Consider the following 24,800-nt stretch of genomic DNA (forward strand, 5'->3'; position numbering starts at 1 on the left):
TCCTTGGGACTGAGCCCAGCGTTGCATGGTGGGGATAAGTCCCCTGCTCAGCAAGGAGTTGGCTTCTGCCTCACTCCCCCACCCTTCAAATAAAAATAAAATCTCAAAATTCCTTTGCTACTCAAGCCTATGGACACCCTCAAACTGCTTTTATAGTTTTTTTTTTTTTTGAAGAGCACAAGCAGGGGTAGCAAAGATGAGTGAGAGGCACCCTCTTCACTAAGTAAGGAAGCAGATCTGGGGCTTGATCCCAGGGTCCTGGGATCATGGCCTGAGCCCAAGGCAGACACTTAACCAACCTGAGCTACCCAGGCACCCCACAATTTTTTTGAAAGGAGCTCTATAGCTCATGTGGGGCTTGAATCACAAGTTATATTGATTAAATCTGCAACAATTTCAATACTTCTGACATACTGAAATATGGGCTCTTGGGATGCCTAGGTGACTCAGCTGTTGAGCTTCTGCCTTTGGCTCAGGGCAAGGTTCAGGGGTCCCAGGAGGAGTACGACATCAGGCTCCCTGTGAGGAGCCTGCTTCTGCCACTGCCTATGTCTGTTTCTCATGAATAATAGAATCTTTCTCAAAAAAGTGCAGTTTGTTTTTTCCTAGTATCTGCACACCAAATACAATTTTATACAAGTTTGTTGGTTCCTGGATACAGCTTACCTAATCTTACAATGCAGCTTTTATTTGATAATCTTGAATAAAGGTGCCGTAAGAATACAGCTAAGAATTATGTTTTTTTAGATATTTTCACTTTATTTTTTTAATTTTATTTATTTATTCATGAGAATACACAGAGAGGAGAGAGAAAAGCAGAGACACAGGCAGAGGAAGAAGCAGGCTCCATGCAGGGAGCCTGATGTGGGACTCAATCCTGGGTCTCCAGGATCACACCCTGGGCTGAAGGCGGCGCTGAACTGCTGAGCCACCGGGGATGCCCTAACAATTATTTTTAACATCAGAAGCCTCTTAGTTTTCAACCTGCGACAGGCCGTTATATGGTAACCAAAAGGTGACCTTGATCCATATCCTCTACCTCCTCCCTCTCCCAAATCTTGGGTAGTATTGCTTCACTTTCCCCACCACCACAAGCTTTTCTTAAAAATAGAATTCTGGATATTCATAGAACTGCTCCCACATAAACCCAACTTCCCGAAGTAAGCGATTGCCACCACCTGCCTACACCAACCACTGAGATATGGTGAACAGGGCAGTTACTGAGGAGCTGCTTCGTAAGTCCAGACACCAAAAGGCAGAGGCTTTTAAGTCTCTTCACTGCTCAGTGCAGAATACTTCTACTTCCCAGAATGGCCTGATCAGTAACAGTTCAAGACAAACCTGGAAGGAAGCAGCAGATACATGAACTTAGGGAACAGACTGCTCCTGAACCTAAGGCAGTAGCTAGGACTATAGTTAAGTCACAAGACCTACAATTCCTAGAAATGGAAACCTTCTCAACAGCCTAAGTCCCAAATACAGATATTTAAACTACGATGTAATATTTTTACAAATATACAATGCAAAAATGTCACCACAGAACAGATATTAACCAAAATAGTATTCCTATGTTATAACCTACCTGTTACTTGCAAGCAGGAATCAAGTTCAACTACAGGGACATGGCAGCAGACAACCAGCAGTGCCTTTGGCCACTAAAGGCGGCCTAAAAGTCTTACAAATCCTAAAATACAAAATAGTTGGATGATCCCAGCTGGTAAGATTTCCCTTTTTATTGCTCCAACATTTCTCAGCAGGCTAGGTATCTTAGAAAAGCTACCACTTTTCTCAATCAAACCATATCCACAAAACTGATGAACTGATCAGAGCAATTAAGAGAAACAAAGGTTATCCTTGGACTTCTGCACATTTCAAAAACAGCTCATTACACAAAACAGAAAGCCAATATGGTTTTTTTATTCTTTTATTTGGGAAAAGTGCTTCTTACAAAAGGGCAGCTGCAAAATACAGAGACCTCTGCAACAATTACTCGTTTTTTTCTTAAAGTGAAAGAATGGGTGGGATCCAAGGATCAAAGCAGAAGATGTACAAATGAGGAGCATCTTCCAAGTTATTTTAGGACTAGAGAGACAAAACTCAAAGCTAAAATTTCCAATCAAGAATTTCCAATCAAGAAATTCTTCTAACTTAACTTTAGCTCATCTCGTGGATAACCACCCCCGACCCCCCCTTTACTGGAAAAGCATGACTTAACTCCTGCCAACCAATGACTCCACTACAAGAAACACCTTAAACTTAAGTTAGGAATCACATCTGTCTACCTGCGAAGCTCAGGGATGGAATGAGGCAAATACCCACAAAAACAAACACAAAAACCCGACAACAAAACCTCAAACAAGGACAAACATTTGTCCAAAAGTGCCTGGGCTGGAAAGGCTGGGAGACCATAAAACATTAAATACAACTGTGTATCCAAGCCCTGCTTTTTGTTAATATATGGGACACCAGACAGTTTAAACCTCTGTGGCTAAGCCCATTTCTCTCTATATATAGACAGACAGAGCTAGCACTGCTCTATTTACAGCTACCAATATACTGTTTTGTCCTTTACAATCTATTAGCCACACTAGGCTGAAACCACTAACCCGAGTTTTTCCACTAAGGCTAAGAACACAGCATCTATGCAGGGACAAGAAGCTTATCACACATTCACACTCATACACGCCAAGTCTTATCAGCCCTTAGAAGTCCACTTCCAGCTCAGCATTTCATTTATGCCACTTTATCTTATTTTTATATGTGTTCTTTCACCAATTTTCCTATCGTGCTAAACACAGTAAAACTCAACACATTCGCACCTGGTTCTGGTTACCCAGTAGTATTACTTCTGTGCAATTAAACAAGAGACCAAAACCACAGAACAAGTGCACAGGTGGGGGTTACGGGGGAAGGAAGAGATAAAAACACAGATGTGCAGATTTCAACAGAAACCTCGAGTATCCATCTACCTTGTGAGTCTGTAGCATGCTACTTTGCCACAGTTCTGATCCGTCACTGGTCACCTCTATTCTTGGACCCCAACGTAGGGCCACTGCTGTTATTTATTTTTGAACCTGGGGTCCTCAAAGTTGAGTGTGGAGAGTCCATAACTACCCTAGAACTGTGTGAATCTGGTTGAAAACAGATGACGCAACAAAACTACGCTAACTGTCTGACAGTTAAATTCATGTTACAAAAACAACTAGCTTTAAGGTTTATTTTTGTAACTTTTTTTTAAACAGAGAAAAACGACACACTCCTTGGGGGAAGGTGAGGGATTGAGAAGACAGGCCCTGGGTAAAAATAATCACGACAGCACCTGGAGTTGGTAGGCCTGCCTAGGAGAGACACGGGCACTGCCACACCAGCACAGGGGACAGCTACTGTCTGAGGCTCAGCAGACCAGTTCACACGCCACGCAAAGCTGCTATAGATCCAAGTCATAAAAATCTTCCAGCTCATCATGAAACAAGTCCCACTCGTCTTCAGAGTCTGTCAGGTCGTCGTCCCCACCTGCAGCCAAAAGCATAAGCAACATCTCGCCCAGCTCAAAGGTGACAACCTCCTCTTCTTCGTTGTCAAAGGGGTTGCTGTTCTCTCTTTCCTCAATGAGCTCCCAGAAGTGGTTCCTTCGTTGGGCCTGTAAAAAACAAGGCCATGATAGGGATGGCACTGTCCAGTAGGATCTTGTATTCTGTAGTTTCTAAGGCAAAACGTCCAGCACACCAGAGGGCATGACGAACCAAGACTTCTTATTTAGGGTTTCGACTTTACCAACTCCTCCCCTCTGTCTGGTTACTTGAAGAAAGCCGTTTAGGCTAGAGCTGTAAGCGCTTTAGCTGGTCCTCTCCTATCCCTCCCAGTTTCCTGAGGTTGCTGTCCTCCTTTCATCCGCCAGTCTCACTCCCAGACCTGTGTGTTAAGCTCCTTCCCCTACCCCAAATCTGTGAAGGCCTTCACTGACCACGTGGCATTTCCCCTCCTTTAAAAAAACAGCGAGAGTTACCCGGTATCTGCTTGATGTTCCCACTTTCTGTCTCTGTGGCTCCTCTCTACGGCCATCAGGGTACGCATGCTTGTAAAAACAGTTCCCTCCAAATGGGCAGCTCCCACGTCCTTCATCAAAATACCTGCACGCCTTGTTGCTGGAAAGGAAAATATCGCAACCCTTATTCACGGTGGATTTCAGGTCTGTATTTGACTATCATCCGGTATTTCTTTAAAACAGGTAGGGATAGAACCAGCATGTCCGTTTCCAGCCCTCCCCAAGGTGTGTTCTTAAACGTGTGCGCTACTGCATGAAACACTACAGAAACAGACTGTTCAAGGGTGTGCTGCTTAACAGCTCCAGACTGCAGATCCAGCAGAGAGAGAATCTTCTAGGAAGCCCACACACAAGCACATAGGACAACTAGAACATGGACTCAAAAAGAGATAGGACCCTGCTCATGGGGCATTAGCTAGCAGTACAGACTTCGTTATAACACAGTCCCTCGGCATGCACCCCAAGGACTGCGTTATAGCAAGGTACATATGGGTTCAGTGTTATCAGGGGGGACAAAAATAAACCGTACTGGAAGTTCACAGAAAGGGTAGGAAGGAGGTAGGAGTATATAATGCAGCACTGTTCTTTTCAAAGTGAACCCAAGCTATGTTGGGATCTTAGTTTGAGAAAAGGCTGCAGTGCTCATACCTCATTGCCTCCTTGTATTTCTGAATGAGTTTCTGCTTCTCTTCTTTCTCCTCCACCCAGTACTCACTTGGAATGACAAAGTTAGATGTGATCCGGCATTCGGGGCAGGACCTGGGAAACAATGAACAGGCTGCAATGCATATCCCCCTTTACAGGCCCACTCTTCTTCAAGGACACACCCTGGTGTGTCCACTCCATACTTAAAAGACTTTAACTGAAAGCCAAATAGGCATTTCCTGAAAGTGCTCCACACACTGTCACACAACTGACCATTTCTTTTGAGGCAAAACAAACTCCTTTATAAATCAAATCAATGGCTAGCCAGTTCACTCAAAAAATAACTTCGGTAAAAACAACAACAACAAGAAAAAATAACATAACAAAACAAAAAAAAAAAAACAAAAACAAAAAAAAACAAAAACAAAAGAAGACATTTCACACGGACTCCTTTTTCTTTCGTTTAAATAAATTTATTTCTTGTAACTTTACTCTGTTTAGATTATGTAGTTTTTGTTCAGTTATGAGAACAATCTTTAAAGGATGGTGGATTATTGGCTAGCTTAATGGATGGAATAGGAAAGTGGAAATGTAAAATGTCAAGGAAACATACATTCAGAGCTAGATTAGTTTGTTCACTGAGCCTAAACTGGCTAATCCATTAAACACAATCTCCTCAGAAAAAACACGAAGATTCTACTAACTGATACATAGGGTTTCCTCATTCAAATAAAAGTAGATATACCAACTAACCTAGAAGCTAGCTGAAATACAAAGAAATCCCAATTAAAGTACCCCAGTTTCAGGATAAAATGCATGCATTTAAATGCGGTCCATCTGGTTGAAAGTTGGCACAAGATACTAAATTCTTCCCCAAAATAGAAAGCACAAACGAAGATTGGGGAGGAGTCTCACTTTATGATCTTGCTCTCAAATTGCTTAGCACTCCTCCACTTGCGAATACACTTGAGACAGTAAGTGTGGTTGCAGTTGGAGAGAATCCCAAAGCGACGCTCACTGGGGTTGGCTTTCTCATAGACCACCTCCATGCAGATCCCACACACCATGTCCTTACTGCGCTGGACAGCAAATGAGAGCTCCATGTCCTTCTCATGGGCCTCAATGCAAGACTAGAAAAAGTGGAGAGATTAAGGGTTATCAAGTCACTGAATAAAGAAAGACTTCAATTTGACAGTTAATGACTTGTGTTCAAACAATCAATAGTCAACTGAAAAGTTCCCAATGTGACATGAAAAGCAGCTCTGTTCATCATAAAGTGAATACAGGTGGACAGACACTCTGGATCTTTACATCACGAGAGTCAAACTGTATGAACTCTAGAAATTAGGGGGGTGGGAGGGAGGAGATGGGGTGAGATTAAAAAAAGACTCTCAATTATTTCTACTCTCCATGTTAGAAAGTTTTTCATACGTTTGATCTTCTTGTTTCCAGATGGAAAAGTAATTAAGATTAAGGTCTTATTTTTATAAGAGATTAAGGTCTCATTTTACAACCTATCAATTAAGGATGAAGGACACCAACATTAGGTGACAATTATGTGCCAGGAACCTAATTTTCACATAAAAAACAGCTTTGAGATATACTTCACACATAATTTCATTTTAAGACTACAACTAAATGGTTTTGATAGATCCAGAGTCGTGCAACCTTCACACCACAATTATTAGAATGTGTTTACTACAAAGATAAACCCACAGCAGTCAATCATTTATTTCCTGGGAAACCACCCCAGTCCTAGGCAACTACTAAACTCGGTCTGTCACTTATTCAGGACATTTCGTATAAATGCGCCTTTTTGGATTGGTTTTGTTCACTTACCACGTTTCCACAGTTGTCTAATGTAAAGGGTATCAGTATTCTTTTGATTGCTAAGTAATATAAGTAATATTCCATCACATGGACAGACCACAATTTATCCATTTATCAGGTGATGGATATTTTGGTTGTTTCCACTTTGGAGGTAAAGAATTATGTAGCCACCTGGCCAGATCAGTTGAAACAGAGATCAACTCTTGATCTAAGGGTTGTGAGGAGTCCCATGCTGAGTGTATAGATTACTTAAATTTTAAAAAGGAGGGCATCTGGGTGCCTCAATTAATGGAGCACCCAACTCTTGAATTCAGGTCAGGTCAAGCTCTCAGGGTTAAAGGATTAAGCTCCATGTCTGGCTCGATTCTGCGTATGATTTTCTCTCCCCTTATCCCTTCCTCTCTTTCAACAAAAAGAATGTTATCTGACTGGTTCAGTGAAGCGTGCAGCTCTTGATATCTGGGAGTTGTGGGTCCCTGCTAGGCATGAATCTACCTAAAAGGATGCTACTGTGAACATTCATTCATGTACAAATTGTGTGGATGCCATATACTTTTTTTTAAGGAGTTTTTTAAAGATTTTATTTATTCATGAGAAACAGAGAGAGAAGGGCAGAGACACAGGCAGAGGTAGAAGCAGGCTCCCTGAGGGGAGAACCCGACGTGGGACACGATGCTGGGTCTCCAGGATCACACCCTGAGCCAAAGGCGGCACCAAGCCGCTGAGCCACCCGGGCTGCCCGCTATATACTTTTTAATTGAGATGTAACTGACACATTATAGCAACACAACATACTAATTGTAGGGAATGGAAAAACCAAAAACACCCCTGAATTCCACATAACATCAGCACTTTAAGTCCTCAGAAAGACACTTAAAAAGACAAATGGATGCTACTATTCCCAATACCCAGTGTAATACTTGAAGACTTGCAAGGATTTAACTTGCTTAAATTCACACACCAATAAATTGTGAAGGGAGTACTGAAAAATGTCAATCTTGGGACACCTGAGTGGCTACCAGTTGACAGTCTGCCTTTGGCTCAGGGCATGATCCCGTGTCCTGGGAGGAGTCGAGACTTGGGCTCCCTGTGAGGATCCAGTTTTTCCCTCTGTCTCTGCCTACTTTCTCTCTCTCTCCTATACAAAATCTTAAACTATTATCTGCGAGCAGCTGAGTGTCTCAGCTGGTGCCTGCCTTCCACTCAGGTCATGATCCTGGGATGGAGCCCTGCATTGGAGATCCTGCTCAGTGCTTCTTCCTCTTCCTCTGACCCTCCCTCTATTCACTCTCTTTCAAATAAATTCTTTAGAAAAAATCATTTTAAGGGCAGCCCAGGTGACTTTCAACCTTCAGCTGGGGGTGTGATCCTGGAGACCAGGGATGCCCATGTCAGGCTCCCCACAGGGAGCCTGCTTCTCCCTTTGCAGGTGTCTCGTTATTACTTATATTGTTATAAATAAATAAATAAATAAATAAATAAATAAATAAATAAATAAATAATCCATCATTTTAAGTCTGAAATCCTCATCCATTGGGACTGGGAATGTAAAATGGTAGTCCTTGCAAAGTATGGCAGTTGCTCAAAATGTTAGTCATCAAGTTACCAGATGACCAGCACTACAAGATACAATTAAAACATACCGGGGGATCCCTGGGTGGCTCAGCGGTTTGGTGCCTGACTTTGGCCCAGGGCGCGATCCCGGACTCCCGGGATCGAGTCCCACGTCGGGCTCCTGGCATGGAGCCCGCTTCTCCCTCTGCCTGTGTCTCTGCCTCTCTCTCCTCTCTCTGTGACTATCAGGAATAAATAATAAAAAAATAAAAATAAAAAAAAAAACATACTGAAAAGACTTACACATGAATGCTCATGGCACTATGCACAATAGCCAGTGGGTAAAACAATCCAAATGCCCATCAACTGATGGGTGGAAAAAACAAAATGTGGTATATACCTCTACAGTGAATTATTATTCACCCCGAAAAAGGAATAAAGCACTGATACACACTGCAACATAAATAAACCTTGAAAACATTATCCTAGGTTGCCCTGTGGCTCAGTGTTTGAGTGCCTGCCTTTGCCCCAGGGCATGATCCTGGAGTCCCGGGATAGCGTCCCACTTCAGGGTCCCTGCATGGATCCTGCTTCTCTCTCAGCCTTTGTCTCTGTGTCTCTAATGAATAAATAAATAAAATCTTTAAAAAACATGCTAATGTTTGAGCCAGTGACCATAGGATTCCATTCATACACAATCTCCAGGACAGGCAAATCCAGGAGGGAATGTAGATGAGGTGTTGCCAGAAGTTGAAAGGGCAAAGTAGAGTAATCCAGCTAAGGGGCATAAGGTTTCTTCCAGGAATGATGTAAAGGTCCTAAAATCACAAAATCGTGGCATGGTTGCAGTCTTAATATATTTAAACACCTGTTATTTAAAAAAGAAAAAAGCCCATGGTCTGAGGTTTAGAAAGTGTGACTTCATGATAAAGCATACAAGAAGCCCAGGAAAGAAAACCAATCAATCTACCAAGTATTTTTCTGAAATGAACAGACAATGCTGCAAGAGGGAAATCATAGTCTCGCACGATTAACATAATACCTCCCTGAAGACTTACTTTTATATGTTGTGATCTCTGGGCGGCATCCATTGGATGGAGGACTTGCAGCCCACACATGTCACACGAGTCTCCGTGGAGATATACACAGTTCTCCCCATACCGGCATTCTCCCACTGCAGCATAGGGGCAAAGCTGCTTCTTGGTTTCCACTGCTGTCTGTTCTTTCTCGGATTCTTCCTTGGTCACAGAGCCCTGTGGGGGTGCTTCAGTGCAGGAAGGGGCAGCTGAAAATGTTTAAGAGGGTAGTAAAGGTCCAAAATGGGTAAGGCAGATATGTGAACCATAAGGTAACTGAGAACCTAACTCAACAAGAAAAAAGGAGAACTTCAATTAAAACTCCAAAACAGTCTATTGAACTAATCCCTTTAGTCTTGAAAGAAATGATCTTTTTCTTTCCAAGATTAGGCTTATCTAAAAAAATTTTTCATGTATTTCTGTGCAATTGCACTGATTAAAGAGGCTTCGGGGTTTTCAAAGCATTCTAAAATTACTATTGGGATTCAAAAAAGTTCCTTTAACTCCATCGGTAACTCTTAGGTAACCCATTAGGTAATCCAATTTAGAGTATTAAGATCAGGCTATGCAGAGTGAAAGCAGGACGGATGTGAAAACCAGCTACCTGTTGGACTATGGCCTACAGCCCTAAGTGGATTTTAAGTCTTCAGAATACTCACTACGGCCACAGTAGGGCTGCCCGGGAACAAACTCAATGGCATTCACCCAGTCTTCTGAACCTGCGCCGACAGTAGCAAAGTTTGAATTTCTGGACTCTGCTTCGCCCGTATTCATTTCAACAACTGGTCCAACTCCCGATGAGAGACTTGAGGAAGCAGCAAGAGATGATTTTGCAGTTAGATCTGCAGCAGTCACTTCTTCCTGTTTCAATGGCTTGCTATGTTCATACCTAAAATATATATATATAAAAAGTCAGCAGTCACTGTAGAGCCAGCAGACCCAAAGGGTATTTATTTATCCCCTGATCCTATTCTTGGGTGCTTTTCAAACTGTTACACCTGTGAATCACCTGGGCAATTGCTTAAAGATAGCTCTGTAATTTCTACGACTGGGACACAGCCCATGATTCTGCATGTGTACCAAGCCACCACAGGATAATCCTGCTGGCCCAAGGACTACACTGAGTACCAAGGTCATAGACCAGGGAAGGTGGTCAGGAAACCTTAGAGCCTTCAGTCATGTTTGGTCTGGGAGTCTGTTTGTCCACCCCTGCAGCAGACCATCTACCACCCCTTAAATTCCACTCTACTCTGCAGTCTCATAGTTGCATGGCAACTCTGATACGGAATTTGTGTATCCAAAATTGAATAAAAGCAAAGCTGATCGTAAATTCAACAACCAGAAAAATATTTTATCACCTATAGAATATCCACAATAGTAAATGGAAGAGACAACATTCACAAAATATACAGTATATATTCTTTCCCTATATCCATTCTCTTGACCTACTTTTATAAAACACTATTCCCTTCAAGAACCAACTTTCAAAAAAAAAAGAACCAACTTTCCAGGAATCCCTGGGTGGTTCAGTGGTTTTGGAGCCTGCCTTCACCACAGCACATGATCCTGGAGTTCCAGGATTGAGCCCCCCAAGCTCCTCCCTCCCTCCCTCCCTCTCTCTCTCAACATGAATAAAAAGATAAAGAACCAACATTCTGTCCAACAAAATCAGCAAAGCAGACATTCAGATACTATTATGCCTGACGAATGGACTTTAGTTGTTTTAACTTCTAGTTCTTGCAATTAACTTGGCCATCCTGACCATGGGCCAGCTGTTTTACTGGGGTCTGTGTTTACATCTAAAAGATAATGGCTAGGGATCCCTGGGTGGCGCAGCGGTTTGGCGCCTGCCTTTGGCCCAGGGCGCGATCCTGGAGACCCGGGATTGAATCCCACATCGGGCTCCCGGTGCATGGAGCCTGCTTCTCCCTCTGCCTATGTCTCTGCCTCTCTCTCTCTCTCTCTCTCTCTCTCTCTCTCTCTCTAATCATAAATAAATAAAAATAAATAAAAGATAATGGCTAAACAGAGACCATCCTCCTTCCTGCAAACATTTGCTGATATTTATCATTGAATTCTATCAACTCAAATCTTCATAATCCTACTCTTACAGCATTGGGGAACCTACTTAAATTAACTTTGTATTACAAGTACCTGGAGTATCTTGTCATCAGCTACAAAACCCAGGCTGGCATCCTGGATCATGCAAGTTTAGAGTACAAACCACTGAGAATTCAATCCATATTTGCTTGCACCACCTCACTTCATTGTCAAACTATCCTAAGTATTCCTTCATCATTTTAGAGAGGACCAGACGATATAAATTTAATAGTCAAGTAAGTGGTGTTCTAGGTCTAACAGGACTCTAAACTGCTCTGTATGATGGCAGCCAATGGCCACATCTAGCTATTCACACTTCTATAAAATGTGAAACCAAAAAAAAAAAAAATGTGAAACCAAGTTCCTTGCCATTTTAAGTGTTCAACAGGCACATGTAGCTAGTAATTACAGTATTAGTTAGACAGACAGGGCTTCTGTCATAGTACAAAGTTTTACTGGATAGCACTTTTCTCAAGTTTATTTTAGAGCCCTGGGGAACCTTACACATCTAGCCCCAAACTCTCACTTTGACTAATTCTGTTTAGAAAAACATTTTAATTATTTTCACAGCCTTTATGTTTGTTTTCTAAAGATTTTATTGATTTATTCATGAGAGACACAGAGAGAGAAGCAGGCTCCATGCAGGAATGAGACTCAATCCCTGGTCTCCAGGATCAGGCCCTACGCCAAAGGTGGCGCTAAACCGCTGAGCCACCCAGGGTGCCCCTGGAAAAATTAACTTTTAAAAAATAATCTGTGTAGATGCCTGGGTGGCTCAGCAGTTGAGTCTGCCTTTGGCTTGGGGCATGATCCTGGGAGTCCTGCATTTGGCTTCCTGTGTTGAGCTTGCTTCTCTCCCTGCTGTGTCTCTGCCTCTCTTTCATGAATAAATAAATCTTAAAAAATAAATAAAAAAAAATCTGCCCATTTATACAATGTTACTCCTTTTAGTGCAGAAGAAATCTATATAGGGATCCCTGGGTGGCGCTGCGGTTTAGCGCCTGCCTTTGGCCCAGGGCGCGATCCTGGAGACCCGGGATCGAATCCCATGTCGGGCTCCAGTGCATGGAGCCTGCTTCTCCCTCTGCCTATGTCTCTGCCTCTCTCTCTCTCTGTGTGTGACTATCATAAATAAATAAAAATTAAAAAAAAAAAACTTTTAAGAAGAAATCTATATAGAAAGTAAATAAGTAGGGCAGCCCGGGTGGCTCAGCGTTTAGTGCTGCTTTCAGCCCAGGGTGGGATCCTGGAGACCCAGGATCGAGTCCCACGTCAGTCTCCTTGCACGGAGCCTGCTTCTCCCTCTGCCTATGTCTGTGCCTCTCTCTTTCTGTGTCTCTCATGAATAAATAAAATCTTTTTTAAAAAGTAAGTAAATAAATAAATAGAAATCTATATAAAAGGTCTCTAAAGTGAAGATTTGCGAGTAAGCACTATGAAAGATAATGTACTAAAAGGAAAAAAGGACTAAAGCAAAAGAAAAAGACTCATTTTGAAAAATAGGTTTCGATGAACCATGAATATGTTTCTTTTTTTTTTTTAAGAACTTATTTATTCATGAAAGAGAGGCAGAGACACAAGCAGAGGAGAAGCAGGCTCCTTGCAGGAAGCTTGATGCAGGACTCAACTGGGGTCACGTGCCCAGCCAAAGGCAGACGCTTAACCCCTAAGCCACCCAGAGGTCCCCATAAAATCTCTGGCTAATCTAGAATCAAGCTTTGAACGATTACCTATTACCAGCCTGTCTGTCTCAATTACCACAGTAGCTTCCTTTCAGGCAGACTTTTAATACATAGGTTTCCCTAAATCCTTTCACTTCAACCAGAGCTCTAAACCCAGTTCAAACCAGGATGATCTCCAAAGGAGTTGCATATTCCCTGTAAACTATAAAGAAAAAAGCTGTTCACCTTGCATCTGCCTGTGTATCAAGAGCCTCATCAGAAGAGGGCACTTTCCTCACTTCTGGGTCTTTAACCTCAGTCTCCCACAAGGAAGCCCACTTATTACATATAAGGTTGTGATGAAGACGGGCGGCTTCCATGCTTACTCCCAAGGAGAACAGGAAATGCCACTCGGTTCTGGCAAAGCTACCTGAAAAATAAGCTGATCAACAAGTATTGCCTAGGTCTTAGCTTGGATTTCTTCAATTTAACCTTATTTCTTTCTTTCCACCTTTATTTTATGGTCAATCAGATGAGTAACCTCTTCAGAAAGAAGAGGCTGATCTGTTCACCAGCCATACTTTCCTTCCTATCAGAGCATACTCTCCACTTCCCTCCACTGGACACACCAGAGTCTCATCTCTGCTCTTGACCATTCATTTCCTCTCCCTGAACAGGTTTACAAAGATTCTCAACTGACTACCTATGCAAAGAACCCAGCTCCCCTACAATTAAGTTGGCCTAGAAAACCCGCAGAGTATCCTACTAGAAAAGAACTGCTCGCACGCACTTTCTCTTCTCTCTCTCTCTCTATATATAAATATATTATTAGTTCCAACCCTTACTTACTGAGACTGAAAACATTAACATTGGGTTTGGGAAGGGAGTCATTGTGTTATCTCTCCCCTTTCCAGTAATACTACCACCAAAAATTAGCAGAGAGCGGGGATGCCTGGGTAGCTCAGTGGTTCAGTGTCTGCCTTTGTCTCAGGGCAAGATCCTGGAGTCCTAGGAGTCCGACATCAGGCTCTCTGCATGGAGCCTGCTTCTCCCTCTGCCTAGGTCTCTGCCTCTTTCTCTCTCTCTCATGAATAAATCAAATCTTTAAAAAAATTAGTAGAGAGTAAAAGGAGTGACAAACTCAGCCATCAGTGGTTCCATTTCTGAGCTTACAGTCACATGAAAATAATCCATTTTTCTCTATCCTTTACTAGATTTCCTAGTAAAATGCATATGGATGACTGAATATTAATGTCCCACCAATCAATCATTCCTTAGTCTTTTGAACTAAGCATGTGAACACAAGGTGACATAATTCCTTTGATAGAATGCTAAAATTGGCTGACATCCCCCCCAAATGTCTTACCCTAAATCAATTCTTTAATAGTCCTCATTTCGAAAGGTGGGGCACAATCTCTCTCCTCTTGAACATGGGCTAGACGTAGGGACTTGCTTTTAATAAAGAGTACAGGAGAAGCACATTTATGTGGGGCTTCTGGGACTAGGTCATAAAAGGTATTGTGAAACAGCCTGGGTGGCTCAGTGGTTTAGCACCACCTTCAGCCCAAGGTGTGAACCTGGAGACCTGGGATCAAGTCCCTGGTCCAGTTCCCTGCATGGAGCCTGCTTCTCCCACTGCCTCTCAGTCTCTCATGAATAAACAAATAAAAACTTAAAAAAAATAAAAAAGGCATTGTGTGTCCTTGCTGGCTCAGTTGAATCACTCCAGGGAAAGACAACTACCAAGTATGAGGACTCTGAAGCAGCCCTGGGGAGAGGTCCATGAAGAAAGAACTACGGTCTTACCTTAGTGTATGAACCACCTTCTGCAGTCCATGGGGAGGGGTCAGATAGTGGCAGCCCAGCCCAAAACCCTAACCAAAATGTCTTGGTATCTCAAAGCTAGAACTATCCAGGGCCAACTATGTCCAGAAATTAGGAGATAATGTACATTACTTAGATAATGAATCTCTATTGGTTCTTTAACGTTCTGAGATGGTTACTAGAGACATTCCTGAAACATTTCCCCTAAATCTAAACTTGTAGTTAGTCTTACAAACTGAAGGGCTTTAGTAAAGACCTGGAATGAGAAGTTCTCATAACTAATAACCTAATACACTATTCCAAATGCCTATGATCCCATTTTCTCTCCCTGATTATTAATAGAGATCTGAAAAATAGACTTGTGGTCAAATATGCACATCAGTCGTGGTCTTAGAAATGCCAGTTGGAGCACCTGGGTGGCTCAGCGGTTGAGCATCTACCATTGGCTCAGGACGTGATCCTGGGGTCCTGGAATCAAGTCCAACATCAGGCTCCCTGCATGGAGCCTGCTTTTCCCTCTGCTTGGATCTCTGCCTCTTGGTCTCTCATGAATAAATACATAAAATCTTAAAAAATAAAAAAAGAAAAGCCAGGGATGCCTGGGTGGCTCAATGGTTGACCATCTGCCTTTGGCTCAGGCCACGATCCCAGGGTTCAGAGATTGAGTCCCCCATCAGGATTCCCTGAGGAGCCACCATCTCCTCCTGCCCCTGCCTCGGCCTCTCTTGGGGGCTCTCATGAATAAATAAAGCCAGATAAAAACATAGGTTCTCCACACTTTATCCCTAGGCTTACAGATGGGGCTCCTCAGGAATTAAATTTGTATTACAAACTTGTTTTAAGAAAATACATACATACACACACACACACTCACACACATTTCTTCCAAGTTAGAGATTCAGAAGCATATTAATACTGCTAAGGAGTACTTTTCAAAGCGTTTATCTTAAATTATTTATAAAGTTCTTGGAATTCTGTATTTTCCTGTCACTATCTCCCTCTCCCCCTCTAAAACAAAACCGATCTGCAAACCAATCCTTACCTGCAGCGGTCTCCGTAAATACAGTATCCTCGCTGAAAATACTTGCACACTACACCATAAGGACTGTCAGAGAGGTCATGCGAATAGCGACAGTTATCTCCTTCTTTACAAACCCCGTGCATGAAATACCTGTGAGGAAAAGATCCACAATGTTGTATTTAAAAACACTAAAGCCATTCCTAAAATAATTCATGGTCAATGTATTCTACAGCAACATACTAATAAATACTGTACAGTGTAATTTAACCTAGTACTGTATAGCGTAGGTCTTATTCTGTGCAAATGTGGAAAATGAACACAAAGCAAGGAGATTATGACCAGTTTATCTGTTATGGTACCATAGGCAGGCTGCCTACATATATGTGCACCAATTTAGATTTCAATTCTTGAGGTCATCATAAATTTATCTCTGCAGGTTAAGGTTTTTAAAGATTTTGGGATCCCTGGGTGGCGCAGCGGTTTGGCGCCTGCCTTTGGCTCAGGGCGCGATCCTGGAGACCCGGGATCGAATCCTATATCGGGCTCCCGGTGCATGAAGCCTGCTTCTCCCTCTGCCTGTGCCTGTGCCTCTCTCTCTCTCTCTCTCTCTCTCTCTCTCTCTCTGTGACTATCATAAATAAATAACTTTAAAAAAAAAAAGGTTTTTAAAGATTTTATTTGGGAGAGAGAGACAGAGATAGGGAAAGAGCACAAATAGGGAGGAGAGGGGGAAGCAGGCTCTCCACAGAGGAGGAATCTGAGGCAGGACTCTATCCCAGGACCCTGGGACCATGACCTGAGCTGAAGGCAGACACTTAACTGACTGAACTACCCAGGCACCTTTTTTACAGTCCTAGGGAGGTAGCTTGTTTTTTACTCACTTCAGCCATAATGAAATATCTGTTTAAAAAAAATCCTAGATAAAGCAGCAAGAAACAATGTAGACCAGAATGGGTCAGACTACTATAGGTTTCACTACTGTGAGAAGCCATTTTTATTCCTCAAATGTCACTCGTGAATGATTTAGTTGGCTAAGCAACTCTTTCCTTGGCTCAGGTGTCCACCTCAGGGTTGAGTTCAAGACCCACGCTTGACTTCACGCTGAGTATGGAGCCTACTTAAAAAAATCAGGGGCACATGGGTGGCTCAGCCGTTCAGCATCTGCCTCTGGCTCAGGTTGTGATCCCAGATTCCTGGGATGGAGTCCCACCATCAAGCTCCCTGTGTGTGGGAAGCCTGCTTCTCCCTCTGCCTGTCTCTATCTCTTGGTGTCTCATGAATACACAAAGTCTTTTTCTTACATAATTTTTTAAAAAGCCACATGTTAAAATATAAGCAAAATTAGCTTCAAGCTTAGAGGCAAAGGGAAGTCACTTTGTCCTTTTGGTTAGCAGACTATTGTTCCTGTGCCTTAAAGGATTACATGTGTACCAAACTAGCAGTTTCCAAAACACCAAATATCAGAGTGTGACTTAGTTCCTAAGGGGACCTGGACTTGCAGCAGCTTCAGGGAATTTTTCTAGAAATGCTAATGTGGAGAACTTACCTCATACCTACTAAAGAACCTAAGGATGGGGGAAGAAGTAGAGCAAGAAAGCAATCTCTAAGTTAACAACATATCCAAGTAATACAGGTCTGATCGTGTAAAGTGATTTCCAACCTCCATCTTCAATCTTCCCAGCACGACTTCCCCCAGGGTTCTTGAAGATTAATGTAATGTATACCCAATGTGGGGTTTGAACCCAAAAGCCTGAGACTGACAGTCACATGCTATACCCACTGAGCCAGCCAGGTGCCCCAGGCTGGCCCCATAACAAAATGTAATGGACTAGAGAATCAAGGTATAATTGCAATTAACCTAACTTCATCTTTTACTAGGTTTACCATAATCTAACTCAGGTCTGAACATTTGCTCAACTACAGGACAACTCTGAGTCAAACCACTTGTTTTTCAATAGTAATTGGGGGTAGGGGAATGCGCCTGGGTCTCCCTGTCACTTAAAAGCCCGCCATTGCCTCAAGTCTGGATCTCACAGTGCTGGAATCCAGCTCTGAACCCCGCTACCCACTCAATGGGAAGTGGGCTTCTCCCTCTCCCTCTTCCTCAGCTCTTCCCCCTGCTTGTGCTCTCTCAAAATTGGTCAAAACTAACTTGGCTGCATAAAAGACATCACAGACATCCCCATAACAAGCCAATAATTACATTGTAATCACTACAGTAAAACCATGCTTCAATGTACATATAAAAAAAAAAGTATCCAGCTGGTAACAGGTCATCCTTTTGAACCAGTGTCAATGTTTGAATACAGTAGTTGCACGTCCTCCCCAGTAGGAACTTTCACTTTGGGATCAACCTGAAGTCTGAGATATATACTGATAAAATCTCTACCTAGAAATACCAAGCTGGGAAGACAGCACCGAAACCTCCAGTACAACTCAAAATTTTAGGTAATTTTTTTAAATGTTATATAATTTTACATTTGTGCTTAAATCCCACTGTCAAACTTCATTCAATTATTGGCTGCACTTGGGTTTATGATGCTCTTCACGAAGTCAGATTAGGTCTCCCACCAATCACTACCTGACAGTTGATCTTAAACTGCAGTACCTTAACCAGTTGCTTCAAGAATCTCCACTCCATAATACCTGCATCTTAATTCACTTCCTCAGCACCTCTCCAATACCTTCTCTAGTACTTACGTGTTGATATGCATGATGGGTAAATACTGTTCTTCAGAATCCAAAAGGACAGTGAAAATTTAAGTGAACACTGATTAGCCCGCCTCAGAGCGCGATGTATGGACTATTAGCACTTTCTGGTCAAGAGCACAATACAGCATATAACCAAGAGTGAAGATAAAAAGGACAAAGGAGGGAGAGGGAAAGAGATAGAGCTGAATAGTTATGAACAGACTCTGCAGGGCCTTCTAAGCAGTTATCTTTTAAGATTTCATTTATTGGGATCCCTGTGTGGCTCTGCGGTTGGGCATCTGCCTTCCGCTCAGGGCGAGATCCCAGGGATCCTAGGATCAAGTCCCACATCAGGCTCCCTGCATGGAGCCTGCTTCTCCCTCTGTCTGTGTCTCTACCACTCTCTCCTCTCTGTGTATTCTCATGAATAAATAAATTTTAAAAATCTAAGAAAATAAAAAATAAACAAAATTACTACATTAAACTGCCTTCCAAGTGACTGGTACTGACTGATATATTTGCATCTAGGCACTTTAGGCTGATCCCAAGTTTCATGAGCCAGTAGGGAGTGCAACTACTGGAACAGTCAACACAGTCAGGCTACGCTACTAGTAGACTAAAAGGATGGTCTTTTGGGGCACTATTCTTGACAAAGTGAATATTGCAGAAAAATACATCATATATCTGATTCAACATGATGACTCAGAATAAAAACTACGCAGCCATTAAAGAAGTTGGAGGTCCAGTACTAACACTGAAGGAATTCAAGCAGACACAAAATCACCTGATACTGCCGATTCAACAGAAACACTAGAATACAAGCCCTAGTTAGTTACTGCCAAATACTAAGCATTATTTTACAAGGGTGTTTCGTATGTTATGTTCTGGGATTTTCGTTTTTCTTGCCTTTTATCTCTCAGTGACAAGAACACTATTAGCATATTCAGCAATCTATACAATCCTCACTGTAAAATCCCTCCTGGTCAACCCATCTCTGAGATAACATGATAGGGTAAGGCTATAAAACAGAAAGTGGAAAAACACAAACCTCTCCAAGAACTTCTTCCCCAAATAAAAATCAAGTGCTTTTATGTTGTTTTTAAATGCCACCACCAAAAAGCCACATCCAAATCCTGATGGCACTGCCTAAATAAAGCTTCCTTTGGTGAAAGGCTGGGCCATGAGATTTTTAAATTTTTTTTAAGATTTTATTTATTTCTTCATGAGAGAGACAGAGACAGAGAGGCAGAGACACAGGCAGAGGGAGAAGCAGAGTCCATGCAAAAAGCCCATCCCAGGGGATCCCTGGGTGGCACAGCGGTTTGGCGCCTGCCTTTGGCCCAGGGCGCAATCCTGGATACCCGGGATCGAATCCCACGTCGGGCTCCCGGTGCATGGAGCCTGCTTCTCCCTCTGCCTGTGTCTCTGCCTCTCTCTCTCTATCTGTGTGTGACTATCATAAATAAATAAAAATTAAAAAAATTAAAAAAAAAAAAGAAGCCCATCCCAGGTCTCCAGGATCACACCCTGGGCCAAAAGTGGTGCTAAACTGCTGAGCCACCTGAGCTGCCCAAAATAATTTATTTTAGAGGTAAGTACAGGGGCGGGACAGAGCAAATCTCAAGCAGACTCCTCGTTGAGCTTTGAGCTGAACGTGGGACTCCACACCTCCACTGAGATCATGACATCAGCTGAATCAAGAATCAGTGGTCCACCCCAGGTGGCCCTGGACAATATTATTTCTAAGGTTCCTTCCTCCTAGATTCTAGGACTCCAGTTCACTGTTGGCTCAGTCAAGTTAAGCAACTGCCTTTGCTTCAGGTCATCATCTTGAGGACATCAGATCAAGCCTGGAACCTGCTCTCCCTCTCCCTCTGATCCTTCCTTCCTATTCATGCTCTCACTGAGAGCTCAACTGAAAAATCCTAGGACTCCAAGCAGACATTATCCAATAATAAAGACAAATACAGGGGGCAGCCCGGGTAGCTCAATGGTTTAGCGCCGCCTTCAGGGCAAATGGAGTCCCACGTTGGGCTCCCTGCACGAAGCCTGCTTCTCCCTTCTGCCTCTGCGCCTCTCTCTGGGTCTCTCGTGAATAAATAAATAAAAATCTTTAAAATAAATAAGACAAATAGAACCACCAGAATCTTCATACTGCTCTACCTCCTGAAAACCCAAGCATGTTTGCCAAAATATTTCAAAATTCCACTTAGCTTTGAAGACTACAAAAGAACCAAACAGTACCCTCAAAGTACCTCTAGGCATCGTAACCTGCCTATGGACTTACAGAAATTACAGAACTTGGCATTTACCACTTAGCTAGGACATTTATTACTTAAGTATTTAATTTCTCCTGAGTGCATGTACCATTTCCCAGACTAAACTGTAAATTCTTGGTGGCTGAAGACCATGGTCCACTCTGGTTATTATCTCCTACAATACCTAATGTTAGCTAAAAATAGGGATCCCTGGGTGGCTCAGCAGTTTGGCGCCTGCCTTCGGCCCAAGGCGTGATCCTGGAGTCCCAGTATCCAGTCCCACATCGGGCTCCCTGCATGGAGCCTGCTTCTCCCTCTGTGTCTCTGCCTCTCTCTTCGCTCTCTGAATGAATAAATAAATCTTTAAAAAAAAAAAAAAAGACACCTAGGTGTCACGGCAAATCCTAATGCCAACTGCAAATTACTTTCTTATTTAATGGGCTGGTCACTTTTTTAATGTTACCCCTTCAACAACAAAAACCTCTATGGGACACCTGGGTGGCTCAGTGGCTGAATCTGCCTTGGGCTCAGGGCAGGGAGTCCCAGGATCCAGTCCCACATCAGCCTCCTGCCAGGGAGTCTGCTTCTCCCTCTGCCTGGGTCTCTGCCTCAGTCTCTCTGTCTCATGAATGAATAAATAAATTCAAAAAAAAAGTCTAAATCCAAAATTACAGCTTCCCAAGTTCTAACTAAGTATTATTTTGCAGAAACATTTTTCATAATATTCCTCCAATAAAATTTATGAAAAATGGCCTGGTGGGGGCAGCAGAATACAGTTCCTTGTGAAAGGCCTATGTATTATGTTTTTTCTTAATCTGCAGAAATAAAATGAGATAGGATTTAGAAATAAAATAGTAAATGAGAAAAGGATTGAGCAACTAAAAAATATCCAAACTTCTAACTTCTATGAGGATTATGCCCTAAGTAAGAAACGGCCTTATCAAACTAGTTAAGTAGATGTAATAAGCATTATCTTGAATTCTCCAGGGAGATTTAGCTATCAAACACAATGAAAAAAAAAAAAAACACAATGAAAATATTTATGTATAATACAATGCATTTTTTTATTCCCTTGAACATCTAGTGCAGTCTATCATAAGCACTACTAATTAATGCTGGTTTAATGAATAACTGAGGGAATACCTGAATGAAGTAGTCCTCAAAAGATATACATGTTCTATTAAGTCCTTTGTCTTTGCTCTATTAAGTCCTTGGTCTTTGCTAATTTAGAAATTTGTTCTTTTTTTAAATAGAGGAATCTTCAAAGCAGATATTTAAATGGGCAATTTTAGGTGTAGATTTACCACCATCAACTCAAGGTTTTACTACGTACAGACAATGAAATACCTAAGGGTCCCTGCTCTCAGCTCAAGGTCTACAATAAATGATTTGATACTCGACTCATCCAAATTAAATTTTTTATAAAGAATAAGGTCATGTTGGCACCTAGAACTAAAAATGTCAAAAAGACCTACTAACTTGTACTTTTTAAAGTAACTTCCTCAAAAGCTAGATAGGTTTATACCAAAAAATTAGTGCATCTAAGCTTGGATCTTTCACATAATGCCTTTCTAAAATATTAGGTTACTGAGCTATGCAAATTTTTAAATAAATAAATCTATTGGCTCATGGGCAAAATATTCCCATCAATCCAAGAACAGTCTAGAATACTGCATTTACTGAAACTCAAAAATCCTAAAAAGCAATGAAATTATTAGTCTGGTAAACTATTTTGAATTCCGATTATACACTGATGAGGAACTAGAAAAGGGGAAATAAGAACAGGGAAAAGTGGCTAACCGGAAAGTGTGAAAGTGACAATGAACTCTGCGCAATGCCATATAAAGTTGGGTTCAAGTTACAGCTGCAAGATAAAAATGAAATATGTACAGTAATGCCAGGTTGGTGATTGGGTATTCAAGGCTATACTATATGGAGATTGGAGATGGTAGGCTTCAGGGGAAAAAAAAGTCTTTGTATGGAGTTCTTAAAGGATCTCACATATTCAAGAAACACTATTTTCAGAGGTAGATTGGTAGGTACTGCAGTGTGAAGGGCTAAAAGTTCAGAAATATGAAGGTCACTTTTTTAAGACCGAACTAACACGTATAAAGCAACAGCACCATTTCAGAGAAGCCAACTAACTGGTTTCATTTTTTTTTTGTTTCATTTTTTAAATACTCATTCTTTTAAGATACTGCACTTGATTCCATTCTTCTGATCTCCCAACAAGGGAAGGGAGACTACCTAAAACAGCTTTTTTTGCTTTTCCACCCTGCTACTGAAAAATAACTTAATTAAGATCATTCACCCTTTACATGTTTATTAAAGGCAGAGAATGCCCTTCAATATCGCTGTTAACACCAGGACTTCTGTATACCAAGACTATTGTTCCTATTGCGTGGAAATTATCCCACAGGGGGGTGGCGGGGGGGGGCGGGGCTGGTGTTGCAGGTGGATTTCTTTTTGGGGGATAAAGCTGCCAGTCGCTATTGCTCACTTCTAAAAAAAAAATCCAAGTAAAACATCCAATAAAATGCACTCCTCCTGTGTGTACAGGTCGATGGTTGTTTTGTTTTTGTGTTTTTGTGTTTTTGTTTTTTTACACGCGTCCACACCTAAGTATAAGCACCATCCCACTATTTTTTTTTTTTCTTCAAACTTGCACCTGACCTACCCAACCCGCTGTCCTGGGAGAGACACAAGCGGCTGGGTTTCCTGCTCCTTCAGGAGGAGGATGCGTGTTTATTTCCAAGAGGGGACATTTTCGCCGCAGGAGGGAGTACCATCAAGGTCAGGCGACCCCCAGCCCGGGACTCGGTTCTAAGACAAAGCTCGGGACCATACAAAGAAGTAGTAACAAAAGCTACTCCTCTGGGGGGCGGGGGGCGGGGGGAGCAGACGTTACCAACGGGTGACACGGGGCCGCCAGCCAGGCCGGGCTCCCGGGCTCCGCAGGGCTGCGGGGAGGCTGCGGCGCCGCAGGCGAGGGATGCGGGACCCGCGACAATGAACAGGGGGGAGGAGCCAGGAGCCAGCGCACCTTGCGCTCTGCGCGGCGCCGGCGATGCGGGGGGGGGGGGGGGGGGGGCTCCGCAGCGGAGGCGCGCGCTCGGGGCCGCGGCGGCCGGCGGGGGTTGACGCAGCGCGGGGAGAGGCCGCGGCGGCCGGCGCCGCTCTCCTCCCTCCTCCTCCTCCTCCTCCTCCTCCTCCGCCCGCCCCCTCCTCCGCGGCCCCGGCCCCCTCCCCGCGCCGGCGCCCGGCTGCGCAGCGTCTCACCTGCAGGTGACCTGTTTAGTCCAGCCGCCGCCGCCGCCGCCGCCGCCGCCGCCGCCGCCGCCTCCCCCGCCCCCCGCCCCCGAGGACGGGGAGGGGACTGTGGGGATAGGGGTGGGGGAGGCCGCCGCCGCTGCCGCTCCTGCTCCTGATGTTGTGGCTGTTGTTCCGGGAGCTGCAGCCTCCGCCATTACTGTTTATCCCACACAGCAATGGCACCGGAACTTCCGGGATCACATAGTTCCGGTCCGGCTGCGGGAGAAGGCGGCGAGGCGAGGCGAGGCGAGGCGAGGGAGGGGAGGGGAGGGAGGGAGACTGGGGCGCCCGCTCGCTCCCCGCGGCTCCGCGTCGCGTCTCCCGAGCGCTCTCGGCGCTCGCAACTGCGGGCTGCAGCCGCAGCGCCCGCGGCCCGCCCCCAGCGCCCTGATTGGCGGGCGCGGAAGCTCCGCCCCTGTGTGGGCGGGGCGAGGGGGCGGGCTCCGCCCCCTGGCCCCCTCCCCCCGGGAGGCTCGCCTCGGGACCTCGGTCCACACCGCGAGCTAGCGTGCTAATAACCCAGAGGGATACCTGCTAGCAGAGGCTGCTGCAGCGCAGGGCCGGAATGGGGGACCTGGGGCGGAATGCAGGCTTTGCCATTGCCTGGCTCCACCAGATGGGAGCTGAACGAACCGGGGATGCGTACCCGTTATGAGCCCACCCGTTATGAGCCCGGTTCTTCAGCTCTCAAATGGGAGGACAGTAGGTCCTCCCCACCCTGACAGGGGAAGAGGAGGCTTATAGGACAAGCCTAGCCATCCCTGAGCTGCGTGCCTGCTACAC

The 24,800-nt window shown here is 43.7% G+C and overlaps 1 protein-coding gene across 1 annotated transcript; it reads right to left on the reverse strand.

Annotated features, from left to right (window-relative positions):
- Positions 1 to 1,908: 1,908 nt before the first annotated feature.
- Positions 1,909 to 24,356, reverse strand: MKRN1 (makorin ring finger protein 1). Its single transcript, XM_055335421.1, has 8 exons — positions 23,985 to 24,356; positions 15,778 to 15,906; positions 9,810 to 10,039; positions 9,133 to 9,359; positions 5,606 to 5,820; positions 4,694 to 4,804; positions 4,007 to 4,145; positions 1,909 to 3,640 (listed from the first exon to the last, which is right to left on the reverse strand). Exons 1-8 carry the CDS (start codon positions 24,170 to 24,172, stop codon positions 3,428 to 3,430), a joined length of 1,452 nt encoding a protein of 483 aa, XP_055191396.1. The 5' UTR covers positions 24,173 to 24,356; the 3' UTR covers positions 1,909 to 3,427.
- Positions 24,357 to 24,800: the final 444 nt, after the last annotated feature.

The sequence above is a fragment of the Nyctereutes procyonoides genome, unplaced genomic scaffold, assembly GCF_905146905.1.
Source record: "Nyctereutes procyonoides isolate TBG_1078 unplaced genomic scaffold, NYPRO_anot_genome, whole genome shotgun sequence".
NCBI classification, from domain to species: domain Eukaryota; kingdom Metazoa; phylum Chordata; class Mammalia; order Carnivora; family Canidae; genus Nyctereutes; species Nyctereutes procyonoides.

Coding starts and splice junctions, on each gene's coding strand:
- MKRN1 (XM_055335421.1), bottom strand. CDS start 24,172: ATGGCGGAGGCTGCAGCTCCCGGAACAACAGCCACAACATCAGGAGCA. Junction 10,040..15,777: donor ATTTACGGAGACCGCTGCAG/GTAAGGATTGGT, acceptor TATATATTTTAG/GTATGAACATAGCAAGCCAT. Junction 4,146..4,693: donor AAATACAAGGAGGCAATGAG/GTATGAGCACTG, acceptor TTTCCTTTCCAG/CAACAAGGCGTGCAGGTATT.